Raw genomic sequence first — 14,300 nt, forward strand, 5'->3', positions numbered from 1 at the left:
ACAATAAAAACGATCAGTAGGTACTTGAACATATTATGTTGCCCGACTCAAAAGCAAACACTGACTGACAGAATTATGTGCACTTACCTTTTTTAACCAGAGCCTCGTGTAGTAATGGGATACTGTTATGCAGCGATGGGGCAGTGCATACAGATGAAGATTAATGACTGAAATGGGAAATCTGTCCTTTCTGAGTCATGAAGCGATGTCATTTCACTTTACCTGCTCAATGACACCACTGGCTGCATCCATTAAGAGGCACCTAGGGCAGTTCCCGCAAGAAAATGAGACCCAGGAAGAGTGTCTGGTTGGACATACCAAAGCACGAATAATAAGTGATCTCCCCCCACGCAGAGGGAGCCGCTCAGTAAATCCCACTAAACACTGTCCCTGGGGTTCATTTTCAAACAAGCATCAACTTTTTTTTTATCTCCCTCCATACATCTGTCTCCAGCTTCAAATTTGACTTTAAAGGACGATCGTAGGCAGAACTCCGCAGAACAGCCCTGGGTGCCCTTTAATGGCGGTGAAGGCCGGCTCGGCGCTGTAGTACACTGTACCTATGCTCCTGGGCAGTGTACTTCAGCAGCTCGGCCAGCTGAAGCGGGTACTTGCAGATCTTCTGCACGGGCGTCAGCAGGAAGCCGTCGATGGCGATGTCGATCATCTGCTGCAGGAGCCGGCAGGCCTCAAAGAAGTGCTGGTAGCGCCCGTCCTTCATCAGCTTGGACAGCTCCATGCAGGCGTCCAGGTGGTTGTTGCAGTACTCCGAGTAGATCCAGAAACCGTCTTGCTGTGTGACACAAATGAGACGGACGAGTTGGCGGGACTGGAACAGCAGGAGGTAACCTCATATCACAGTAGTCTATCTGAACCTAGACATTGCACCATAGCAGAGATAAACACAAGCGAGATGCTGACATATACTGTACAGCAAAGTGCATTGGCTATGACAGGAATCGATGGAGGTTACAGTTATATCATACAATGCCTTGGTCAGACCTGATCTAGAGTACTGTGTCCAGTTTTGCACATCACACAATATAGGCTGATATATAGCTACTGAAATACTAGATTGTTTCCAGATGTTAAGGCATGTCTACCTGTGCTATCAGAAAGAAGGTACTTTTCACAGGTATTTTAGTAGGGTAATGCATATCAGAAGCAGAGACATTTGGTTTGTTCAAACCAGCCTTGACACAGTGATCAAAACTTTCGGGAGGCAAAATGAGGAATGTAGATTGGCTGAATGACCTTCTGTCAACACCAAACAGTCTTCTGGGCTTATATGAGGGATTTGTAAGGAACTGTGCAGGTTGTATAGAATGGCCACAGGTGCCACAGGTAATGAAACCAACGTTCCTACGAGCACAATTGGCAAGTGTTCGCGGGTAGGAAGCCGGTGAGGGTATGAGTCCTGATCGATGCATTAGCGACTCCTACTGGTTGGTCGGGGAACCTGTTCAGCAGGGAGGGGATCTGGGGGAGATAGCGTGAACCTCCGCACGCGTTACGCTCTCCCAGTGAAACTCCTCACTGTCAGGTGAAAAGAAATGGCTGGCGACTCCATGTGTATCGGAGGAGGCATATGGTAGTCTACACCCTCCCCAGACCGACAGAGGATAGCGCATCAACCAGGACCGTGATACACACAGGGAATTGGTATAACGACTAAATTGGGAAGAAAATGGGAGAAAAATGGCAACAACAAAAAAATTGTTCAAATGCATTATAAAATTAAACCATGATGCAATCCCAACCACCTTTGCATAAAACTGCACACCTAAGCACATCTCCCTATTGCTGCATTTTTGATAGCATTCAGAGGGCCCTATATTAAGCAATCTGTCCATTTTAGACTTTAACCATACAAGATTGGAGGAATTGAGTATAATGGAAAAAAGACCAAACACTCAGCTCCTGGACCCCACAGGAAAGAGGGGTATTATACATCCCTGATGATTCACATGTATATGTAAGTACAACGCATCTGCTGGTCCTTTAAACTGGCACAGGGCCCAAAGCCCTGTTTGACTAATCAATTCCCCAACCACCAGTCTTCCCCAGCTCCAAGGTAATGTGCAGACAAAATGTCACTCCACTTACTCCAGAACTCTTTCATAGCTTCTCACTTTAACACAAGAGAGGCATTACTATTACAACAACAAGAACACTATATGAGCATTTTCTAAGGGTAGTAAATTAGCAATCTAATTTTGCCCTAGATTCTCCTGATTCGGGCCTGCACTCAATTAACATTTATCCTTAATTAACTTAAATATCAAAACAAGCATTTCAGCAGTTGCCAACATGAATTCACAAAACTGTGTTTGTAATGAAAAACAGGAACACTTGCTTTTAATCTTGTGCCAGTTTTTTTTCCCCCTTTAGTCAAGGATCTAAGTACTTGCACCTGACTGCAAATGTTTTGATGACATTAATTTCCGGACACTTCAAAAAATTAGCTCATAACATCTGAGCCTGCAGAAAATGTATTTCAACAGCACAAATTCAACAATATGAAAGATAACTGAATTCTATTTAAAGGTATCCATGAAGTACACAATGCAAAAGCCAATACAAATTCCCATCATTCATCTATTCAGCACCGTGCTGATTTATACAGTTAAGCAAGATCATCCAAAAGACACACTGTCACAGAGTTATAAAGCCTGGTTAAGAGGTGGAGATCCAGGACTTGACAAATACTCTGTAACGTCTTGTGATGCCTTAACCTGCATTGCATTCCCAGTCTACTATTGTTTGTTGTAAAATGCTTTTGTCTTGTATTGTGACTATTATGGAGATTTCAGTGTACAACAGACAATGAAGATCGATCGACATAGAGTGCATTGCATAACGCATAATTACAGCATTAACAGAAGACACATAAGACACATTTGCCACCCAACAAATCATGAGTTAAACATACTGTTTTCATTAAGGTGAGGTCAAATGGCACTTGATATATATTCTGTTACATACAACACCCTCCACACATTTTGAACCAGGGAGCTTACGTGTTCCAAGAAGCAAGGTCCAATTTCGCTAAGATGAGGTTCCTCAGTATTGTACTGCTTCTCCAGGTCTCGAACAAACCCCATTTGAAATCTGTAGATGTCCTCGATATTCCCAAATATGACTTTCAGCTGGTCATCATTGAACATGTCTCTTCTCTTCCTGCACTGCCTCAGATAGCCCTTAAATGAAGGAAATAAAATTGCAAGTCAGAAACTGCTTAAAGAAGTGGAAAATCGTAATAGCACTCTGAAAGGAACACCCAACTCAAGTTTTATATGCACATATTGTTATAAAGGAAAATGATCTTTTATGGTGAAAATCTCATCTCATTTGATCAAGACGTCATTAGACTGAATAGCAAATAGTGCATGTATGCTTGCCCTCCTAACAAGATTTAGATTGGGGTCAAATCACCACTGAATGCTGAGCGATCTCATCACATTCTTTTTACGCCTGGAAGCTCATTGGCTCCATGAATATTTCATTTGGGTATGTGGGAAGGGCTGGAGACACTGAGTTGTCCAGGGGTCCCCATTATGTACTGACGCCTGCTTTTCACTGAGGTACCTCAGCACTCTCATTGTTATTACAGTTCATTTACTGATAAACAGATGATTTCCCCACTGAGATACTAAAATAATGTGCTGGGGCCTTCCCTGTAAGCCTCCTGTTCCTTTATATTATGGAGATACTCAATATATTATATTAATATTACACATTTTCATTTCTTAAGCTGAATATCATTTTTTACATTATACAATATTTCTTTATTTGCTTGGCAAATACACTTAATGGCATTTTGCTTGCTCTCCATTTATGCTGATGAAGATCATTAATAAGGTCCTTTTAAGTACCTTGCATGAGGTTGCAGAGGCTGCTACCTTATGGGGTATTCAAATTCGCAACCCTTAACCAGTCCAGTTTCTTAAGTATTGCACCAGACTGCAACCAAGACATTTCATTTGAACTATTAATTTAATGGGGAGGTCACAGTTGGTGGTAAATTCAAGGATGATAATGCTATAGCAGATGACCACTGAACATCTCTTCAGACCTCTGGCACCAGTGGTTTCTGGTTGCTGTTGGCAACTCCCCTTCATGCATATTCATAACAACACAGAAAATGAGAACACTTTTAACTTCAGCAGTGGAGCTGTGAAGCAAGCCATGGAACAATATCTGCGGAGCAAAAAGAATATCTTTGCTTCCCAACTTTTTACATGCCTAGGATGGAGCCACTGATTGGAGCTTAAATTTTTCTGTTCTATTGGGTGTCAATCACCTGTGTGTTATTGCCTGATTGGCATCTCTGCAACCCGTGGGAGCATGCATCTCCAGAATGACGAGTCCTAGAGGTCCTATTCCTAGCAAATAGCATATCCTTCTTTGAACTTGTGGAAATAAAGACACTTGTGTAGTCTCCCTTAGACAAGGCCTTTAGAGATTAAGTGCTAGTTACTATATATGTCACAAGAAGTGCTTGGCAAGAAGTCCCGGTGAGATGGATAGGTTGGTTTCCAGAAGCTTTGGGCTTCAAAATTTGTCTTTCTCAATTACTGCTTTTTATGTCCAGCATCTGATTCATATGATGCTGACAACATTAAAAGGTCACCTCCCTTGCCTTGTTAACTCTGAATGAAAACCCATTGCTATAATTACTGGCTGATTGAGCTTAACTGTTTCACAGGGTCATTCAAATTCATATCTATAATATAAGAAGGGATTGCTCCTTATTTAGTGCTGAAACATTAAATCTAAAAACTTGGCAGAAGGGCTTGGAGTGATATTGCACATCTAGGAGTCGTTTAAAACATATTATTCTATTAACAGCAGCCAGCTGTTTAATGTGACAACTTTTTTATCATTTGGAAAGACAGGTGCATACCATTGCTTCATAGCAAGCAGCTACTGACTCAAGTGAGGCTTATGATGGCAAGAAAACTGTTCTCACAAAGCAGGCACCATGTCAGCTCATATTTTGTTTTATTTGTTTTAAGTGGAAACAGGGTATGTATACGGTATATGTACTACCTTATATTCAATTTAAAAATATTGTTTTCACAGGAAAAAAGTAGGTATCAGTTAACTGCTCCTGGTTAATTTCAGGAAATATTTTAAATTAAACAACAAGTAAGAAACGGGTTTCCCAGAACACATAACATAACTTGCTGCAAAACCTTAATTCTGAATGTGACTGTTCTGTAAAATGCAGCAGTATTCCAATATTGCAAATATCTCAAATACTGTGCCAACCTGACCTACATATAAATTGGTCCCTCTGTGTCAGTCTTTTGAAGGTAAAGTCCATTTAAAATAGCCAAGCAAAATATCAGTTCAGAAAAGCATGACACAACAATATTCATCATGGATGTTAAAATGATTCTACACTTTTCCTTTACTTTAATTTACTTCAATGCACTGCAAGCCATAAAATACTTCATGCACCCACTAATTTCATATTTAAATGTATAAAATACCAATGACGTATATGTGAATAATATATATTTCATAATAATAAAGCAACTGGTCCTGCAGATTCAGTTGATATACTACTGCAGGAGCGCTATGAAATCAATCTCTGAAGAAAATGCATAAACTTAATGTTGCTCTGTTGATTTATTTCATCACAATCCAAGTGCACCCTGACTGCATTACCACTGTGGTGATATATTGCCAGCAACCAGGTCGATATTTTTGTGGGCGGGGGGGGGGGGGCATTTCTGTCTGGTGGAAATGATTTATTACTAGAGATGTAAGACAGGCTGTGGAAATGAACCTTACATCCTTCGCCTCTGTGCTGATGTCACAGAACAGAGCAGTGGTTCACAAACTCAGTCCTGGGGGACCCCTGCCATGCTGGTTTTTTATGGGACGCCAAATGTAACATGCAGAATTTTGTGCACACAATGCATTTTAAGCCACAAAATGTTTATTGTGCCACAAAATAAAGAAACAACGTACTGATAAGATAAGCAATTGGAATGAGCCTCCTCGTTCTCTCCTTTCCTACACATACTTCTGGGTAGGAGACCAGTAGTAGTGTGGGAATGGAGGAAAGGAGGTGAGGTGAAAAGTAATGAGATGCACCCAGTGAGTCAGGACCTCAGTTTAATGTCCCATCTGAGAGACAGCATCTCCTACAGCACAGGGTCCCCATCACTGCACTGGGGCATTGGGGTTTATTTGATTGCCCCCTACAAGCCCACCAACATCGCTTCCAACGGCAACAGGATTTGCCCAGGAGGCTTGGAGGCTTGGTTCCATCCAAGCCAAGCCCACACCCAGCTTAGCTTCAAACAATCGATAGGAGCACGGCAAATGGTGGCATGGCTGTTGGCATAACAAGTATTTGTGCTTCAGATACAGGGAACTCTGAGTTATGCTATATGTGAGGGCTCTGTGACTGCATTCATCTTTGAGGGCTCTGTGAGCGCGTTACCTCACAGATGTCCTTCAGGTGTTTGATGTAGTGCCTCTCTGTGCTCATGATTTCGTTGATGACGTTGGCCCTCATCTGGTCCCGGTTCTGAAGCGGCCGGCCCAGACAGAGGCAGTCATTGCCAGGGTCCAGGTGGCCATTTTGTACCTCGCTGGTGCCCTCCGCTGTCTCCGCAGCACCATCCTCCTGGTTCACCCATAGCTGGCAACATCAGAGAGCACATGTGAGCACGGGGCACAGGAAATGATGCAAGCAGCATTGTCACCACCTACCCACAGAATCACAGTGTCGTTAGAGACGTTAGAGATGCTGATCAAAATAGTCAAAGAAAAGTCTCATTTAGTCAATACACAAGTAAATAAATACTTAAAATGTCCCAAACCAAAAATAAATACACATGAAATATATTTTAATATTTGTCATATAAATTACATAGAAAAAGGAACTTATTTTATGAATGCATGAAAGAGAACAGGACATGATACAGAAATATTCTGGAAACAAATATTGTACAGTAAATGCATGCAACACATTTTGCAATAACATTGTGTTAAATGCTGTACTATTTTATATTTTGACGTCCATGTACGTCACATATACATTCAGTAATATATTAAGCATGGTTTTTTGTTAAATTAAATATATAGACATTTTCTTTTAAGAAACAGATTAGTTCGTATATTGAGAATATCAATATTTTGGCACTGGTAATGACATAAGCATAATGAATGTACAAATTTCATTGGTCTAGGAAATTACATTACATAATCTATAGCTGCACATCAAACGATCAGGCTCTGATGAAGACACCACAAAAAATGCTCCTTACACCTGAATTCAAAAAGCACAGCATGAGCAGCAGAGAGCGGGTACAATTTCAGCAGAATGTGGAATGATGCGTACGACGCTGGCGATGGAGCAGCACCATCATGGCACACCGCGCATGGAGCAACACTCAGACACAGCGGGAGCGAGGCCAACAAAAAAAGCACACAGAAGGTTTCAAATCTGAAAGGACCACAGCCATTATGTATAACCAGCGAGGGTTTTTGTGTTCGCATTTCAGCGCCGTCAATATTTTCTCAAAGATCTCACCACGAGGGAATCTCCTGTTCAATAATGACGACCTCTTCTGATTCTCTGATTGAACTGTCATGCATCCAGAGAAGTGGGAAAATGATTCATTTGAGCGATGTTCAGTGTGTGTCCATCATACCAGGACGTGAAAGTGTGGCTCGGTCTGAGGACCGCTTCGTGTCCATTCACCAGGGCTGCAGTCAGAGTACGCTCAGTTCATCCACTCAACGCCTTCCTCCTTACCTACCCTGCTGCTCACCCCACAAACATGGCATGGCTAAGCATTGGCCCCTTTTTTCATTCCCTTCACTGTATTTATCAAATACTAGAGTTTAATTGATCTTGGGGTCCTGTTGAAGCTGCGTTAAGTTTAAATTAACCCTAAGTTCTCTGACATGATACTCCGACCCCTCTCAAGTACAGCACATCAGCAGTGACCCCCAGTTTAAACAAATTGATGGGGGAAAAACATTGTATTGTAAGACTTTCAATTTATTATTCACTGCATGTAACAGCAGCAGCATGACATTCTCCCATTCAGACATCCAGATTAAACATGGGTAATCAATATCAACACAAGCCCACATTGTCCCCGCATTCGTTCGCAATCACATGCCAGCCTTTCAACATACTGCTAATCCCAAATAAGCCTTGGAAGAAAATCCCCCGTATTTGTCATATCCACTAACACATGTGGGCCTCTATTAATTGGGCCAAAAAAAGGGCCATTTGAAAGAGGACACACAGAGTTAATGAAAGCACTCACACAGTTCAATGATTTTAAGATCATGATCAGGGGGCTTCCGAGATTCTTAACATAACTCGGATTGCTTAAGCATGGCATTTGTTCCCTTTTCAAAGGTGGACCCAGCTAAAATGCTTTGGAGACACTTAATGGGAACTGTGGTATGGCACAAAATGACCCTTGACTGCTGTTGTTGGGAATTCACAGCATTGTTGGTGACATTTCACATGTGGTGATCCATACATAGGGATGACAGCACCACTGGTTACATCACACTATAAACGTGGTGACACATGCAGTATTTGGCTTATCTTTGCTATGGACTCAAGTACACCTTATATTGAACCTTCAAGAGTTTTTAATCAACTCACATCATCTTGCTTTCACATTTAATTTTAGCAATTTGAAGCAAAAATCTGCAACATGTGTCTTGTTCATTCACCCCAAATCTCCTAGCATTGTTTGGATCTGAGTTTTCAACCACAGCCAGTGCCAGGTGTGCCATAGCAAACACCTTCATTAATCAACCTGAAATAGAAATTTACTCCATTAGTAGAATTTGTAGGAAACTGTGCAAGAATAAGAAGGAGTAAGATAAAATTTGGCTCGAAAGATTGTCTCAGTGGTATTAACAAGGTAAAAAAATATAAAAGTTATAGATGGACTGTCTGGGATATTGAGTTGCAAATCTTTTAAATAAACATACTATATCTCAGCTCAGAGGCCTTGTGTTTAACTGAATAGTCATATGGCATTCAAGGTGTTGGATCCAAGAGCTTAATATAAATGTGTGTGATTAACAGTCAAGGGAACTCAAGAAAAGTCACTTCGCACAATCCTCAGATCTGTCCCTAAAAATACCCTAAATAACATACTGCAGTTTTGCTACAGAGAACAACTGTTAAAATATCTAAATTGCAATGTGCTCCTCCTGACAACAGCTTTACAACATTACTGCTGTCTGGCATTGTTATTTTGATTTTTTGGTCACATGTCCTGTAATACCTGACACAAGAAACAAAAAGGCAAGGTGCAAGAGCGCCACACAGATATGAAATAACAAACTATTTACTCTTGAATGAATTTAATTTGGTGCAGTGATACAGCAACAGTGCATCCCCAAATCTATCTTTCTGCCAAAGGAATGGATTTGTGTATAAATCCATTATGGTTTGTGGTGTGTCCTTAGAAAATTGATAGTCATGGTATGACTTTATTTTATTACTATTCAGGACATCATGCATAGCGTTCACAAAATCAATACAGTTAATCGTTAAAATGTTTCAGAGATCAGCAGTGTTGTGCTTACAAAAGACAGGGCATCATCAGGATAAGATGTGACTCAGTGTGTGGTTACTTTAAAGTCGTCTGTCAGCAATAATATGATTGTCAAAAGAGGTTTACATGTCATTCATGAATTGTCACATAAAATGGTCAGCCGACTGAATAATAAGAACTAAAGCAGGCAAGGGCAAAATCACTGCTAAATGAACAAACATGTAATATTATGTATGGAGCCGGTAATGTAGGTAAAGGTAATGTAGGCAGGTAAGACGTGTAAGTAATGTGTATATTATATTTCTGGAGGCTATCTGCTGTCCGAGATGCCAACTGTCAGGTTAGACAGACACTGTAGTCCGTGAAGGTCCCACAGCACTTATCAAAAATAGTTGTGGTGTTAACCTCACAATCTTCGTCAAGTTTCCATTGCATTATCGATTGTTAAAGGAAATCCAACAACCTGCTCGTGTTTAATAGTCACGGTTTTAAATGTTTTTCCATGGTAATAAGGAGATTGATAAAACACAATTTTTTTTTTATATACAACTTGAGTGCCGTTCAGTTGACAGGTCAGCATGCAATCCTGAGGTTTATATTAATAAGGTTTTACCGTATAATTCAACTAGCACCACCCATTCAGTATGATTCATCTGTGTCACACACAGCCTATAGATCTCCTCCGTGTTTTCACTGGTTGCTGGTAGGGGGTTAAAGGTTGCTTGTGAGGTGCAAACGAAATGCAGGCAACAGCCTCTTTTCCCTGTAGCATAACTCCTGGGAGAGAGTATGTAACACTGCTAGCATTCTCACGTGTCCCTTTCTGTAGGACCTACTGTACACAATGGCCTTAAGCCCCAGCACAACACATAGATCTATGTTCATGCGGTCCAGAGACTCAAAAAGGGATCCAGAGTGGATGACAGGGAATATATCAGCGCTTCTAACAACTACTATCGTCTTTTCATAGCAAAGGTTATAGTCCTTGTAGGACATTACATATACATTCTGAAACAACTCCCCTTATCGCAGCATGTTTTCTGAGCATTTAACAGAGAAACAAACACTAGCAGAAACATCCGCTTAAAATGTAAAGGAACTTCACAGACATAAAAAGGAACAGAAATATTTATGCACTGGATGAGTCATGGTGCACGACTACTTTGTGAAATGCAAAATGGCTAAAGTCATGTTTACTGTTTTTATGTTTAAAGAGTCTGCTTCAGATAATTAATAAAAGATTCAACATGCAAAATCTCAAGAAACATGGCTGACGTAAGGTTTGCATGCAGTTTTCTGAAGCAGTCTGTCTTGTCAAATCATGTTAAATTTCAGACAGTACACTAAGTCTTTAATTCAGGAAATATATCTTTCACTGTAACATATAATAAAAATCTAAGTAATGCCATTGTTAGATCATGATCAAGGTTATAAATATAAAACATTTAAACTTCAATTTCCTTTTGAAAATAACCTTGAGCAATTATTATTATTATTGTTATTATTATTATTATTTTAGAAATAGATGACTCGTGAGCTGCAGTTATGCAGAGGTCATGGGAGGGTCAAATGCGCAAGGATGCTTGTGGACGAAGACATAACGGTTGCCATGACGAACCCAAGGGAGCGTGATGATTTAGGGGCAACAGAACGCACCTTTGAAGCTGTGTTTTGGAACCGTGGAGTTGCTATGGGGTTGATATAGAAAACTTGTTTTGTTTGAGGTTGAGGAGGGTGAGGTTCAACCTTAGAAAAGAACAACAAAAATACACTTCCGTTTCAAAAGCTATATATGGCAATATAAATGGAGATGGAAGAGTGGTGATGGGCGAAACATTACATATACATTAGCTAATATCCTCCCGTAAGTTGCAGTATCATTCTATTCTTTAAGAAATATGTCAATTAAAAAAAAATAATAAGTCCATCTTTGATAATAAATAAAAGCATCAAAAGGAGTAAGTAGAAAATGCTCTCAATCTGGTTAAATTTAGAGTAAAAAAGCTTTTTTAAAAGATTTAAAACAAATCATGTATTCCCATGATTCTGTATGACCTTAGACACTACTGTCCTCAGTATACTTTTCTTCTATATTTTCTCCAGTTAAAACGCAACTATAATGGAAATGATTTTGTGCCCTCAAATGCAGAACCCGTTCCTAAAATGTGACAATGACAGTATATGAAAACCATCGATGCACAACGGCATAGATCATCTTGCTTTTCTTTCTTCTTTTTCACCTTTTCTTGATGCGATGTGATGAAGTATGCTGGATGGTTAAGGGACGACACTTTAACGCGGCTTTCACTTACCCTCACAAAGCTGGCCGGAAACCATCCCTCTTCATCGTCGATTTGTCCCCACCACCAGTCCTTGTTGGAAGCATCCAGGACCTTGATGACGTCCCCCGCCTTAAACGCCAACTCTCGGTCGGCCATGGTAACGTGATCCCATACTGCCTCGGCACTGACGATTGAACCTCCGCTAATCAACTGAAGGTGAGAAAAGAAAGACCCTTTTGAGTCCACAGCATTCCCCTCAGCACGGTCTCTGCAGTTCTAATCAAATTTGAGCCGGTGCCGGCCAAGGGAGGAGGGAGAAAAATTACTTTGAAAAGCTATATGGCTATGAATATCCTTCATGCATTCCTGACTCATTCCTATGAAAGAGAAGGCTGTTGATCTTGAAAATAGAGCACAATTTTGAAAACTGCAGTAATGGGGTTTAAGTAAAAATTTTGAGAAGGGAGATTCTGTTTACTTCAATACTAAATCTACTGCCCCTTGACTTGAACTGGGGGAGGGGACAAATTGTACATTGCAGGCACCTGTTCACTTTAAAATGAAATAATTTTAGATTTCAATCATCATGGATGTTTGGACACATACACAGAACGTAATACCAGAACAAGACTATTAGATGCGGTATACAAAAAAGTAACAGCCATTGACAACACAGTAGCAGTAAATATGAGACCGAAACATACATACGACAACAGCCTGAGACACAACAGAGTCATCTGCAAGAACAGAATGGACTAACGGCAGCAGACACTAACGCCCACTAAAAGAATATGCTAATGCAACTGTGCAGGTAAGAGTGGCCTTCACATTTTGCTGAATTCCTTGTTATACAAAGGGGAACATTTCTTACCAAAAACAGTCAAAAACATCTCCTGACTTCAGTTATGCAACTGTAACCTGAAGAAAGCATTATCCTTGATTCTCTTTTAATTGTGCATGTACATTGGTGTTTGCAACCATGTAATTTTTTTAAGTGAATCGTCAAATAGATAAACTAAAAACTAAAAAAAAGCATCTTGATGTTATGCATGCCCAAAGACTCCAAAACACAGAATGATTGTAAAAAGACCTAGTGTTGCACTGTCATCATTTGTTTTCTTTTGCACTCTTGCTTCATGTTAACATTTATCCATACATTCATTTTACCCCATCCCAAACCGATCGTGATCACACACAATTTGAAATACTGTGAAATATTCCACTCCTGCTCATTATGCATTAACCCAAGGGTATTTGAAATAAAGTTTTCTCTCAGAAACTTTGCTCCTTTTATTCAACATTCTCAGCCTCAACTTGACAATCATACGCAAGTGGGACTTTGCTGAGAAAGTGTCAGCGCAAGGCAAGGTACTGTAGATCTAAGCATGTCCCAAAAGAATACATCCTAAAATAGGTTTAATGCTTTATTATTTTTCTTGTGGTGCTGCAAACATTTTCTCCTCTGTCAGGATGAAGAAAAGGTCAGAAATACTTCTTAAAACTTTTTGAAATTAAAATTTTTTAAAAACATTTTTCCCACTGCAGTTACCCTTTTAACACCTGCTGACAAAGAACGACTGATGAGTTCACTGTGGCGGCTCTGCTGTTAGAATATACCCTGCACACCCAGCCTATCCAGAGTATAAAAAAGCAAAATAACATAACATGGAAATTACATATAAAACACACATAAGGATATCTACAAAGAAAATGTTACACAATGCTACTACTACGACAACTAGTATAACTACGAAGAAGAAGAAAAAGAAGAAGAAATAGAAGAAGATATATAATAATATCATCATAATCATTTGACCACAACACTATTTAGCATAATGTATAGCAAAGTATTAACAACTGGAGACAATATCAAGGAACCAGTCTTATCCCTTACCAAGCCTTTTGCCCATTATTGCAATCATGCTTTGCTCAATTAGTAATATAGTTATTATTGTTTAGGTGAAACAAAATAAATAAATCAATAAACAAATAAAATATGCTCTAAATCAGCAGGACTGAGGGGCCCTCCACATGCAGATATAGCATGGCAGTGCTGAGAAAGTCCAGTTTCTCTCCTGCACATTGCCTGCAAAATTCTGGAAAGCAAAAGGGCTTCTCAACCAAAAAGCAATGCAATTGCTGTAAAATGTTTTCTTTTACTGCCAACAAAAGTCACATGAGAAGTTGGTCAAACCAAATTGTCTTGACCGTGTCATGAGCATCCAAGCACGACCGAGATAATGCAATGAGCAGCAGCTCCGGTGAATGAAATAGGCAAATTAAATTACGCTGTTTGTAGCAGGACTGCTACAGTTTGAAATAAATCCACATTAAATTTGCTGGGTTACTTGTGTAATAAATCTATGTAGTTTTGCCTGTCACACTACTGGAAAGAGCTTTTAAAACAAAGGGTTTCTTTGCACTAGTTTTGTTAAAACTTCATACAAATCCTTCAAAT

At 39.9% G+C, this 14,300-nt stretch overlaps 1 protein-coding gene across 13 annotated transcripts in view; it reads right to left on the reverse strand.

The window, feature by feature from the left end:
* Window positions 1-14,300, reverse strand: part of LOC135251197 (rho guanine nucleotide exchange factor 9) — a 78,720-nt gene that overhangs the window by 19,633 nt on the left and 44,787 nt on the right. For 11 of the 13 annotated variants that reach the window (XR_010329099.1, XM_064328381.1, XM_064328382.1 and 8 more), the window contains 5 exons: window positions 11,873-12,052; window positions 11,217-11,306; window positions 6,461-6,661; window positions 3,021-3,200; window positions 561-793 (listed from right to left, as the gene is read on the reverse strand). Coding sequence is in view for 12 of the 13 variants with exons in the window: in XM_064328381.1 (XP_064184451.1) it covers window positions 561-793; window positions 3,021-3,200; window positions 6,461-6,661; window positions 11,217-11,306; window positions 11,873-12,052 (884 nt within the window). In the remaining variant the exon portion in view is untranslated. The remainder of the gene's footprint in view (window positions 1-560; window positions 794-3,020; window positions 3,201-6,460; window positions 6,662-11,216; window positions 11,307-11,872; window positions 12,053-14,300) is intronic. The other 2 variants (XM_064328384.1, XM_064328383.1) reach the window with 1 other exon arrangement.

Source organism: Anguilla rostrata, chromosome 3 (genome assembly GCF_018555375.3).
Source record: "Anguilla rostrata isolate EN2019 chromosome 3, ASM1855537v3, whole genome shotgun sequence".
Lineage (NCBI taxonomy): Eukaryota > Metazoa > Chordata > Actinopteri > Anguilliformes > Anguillidae > Anguilla > Anguilla rostrata.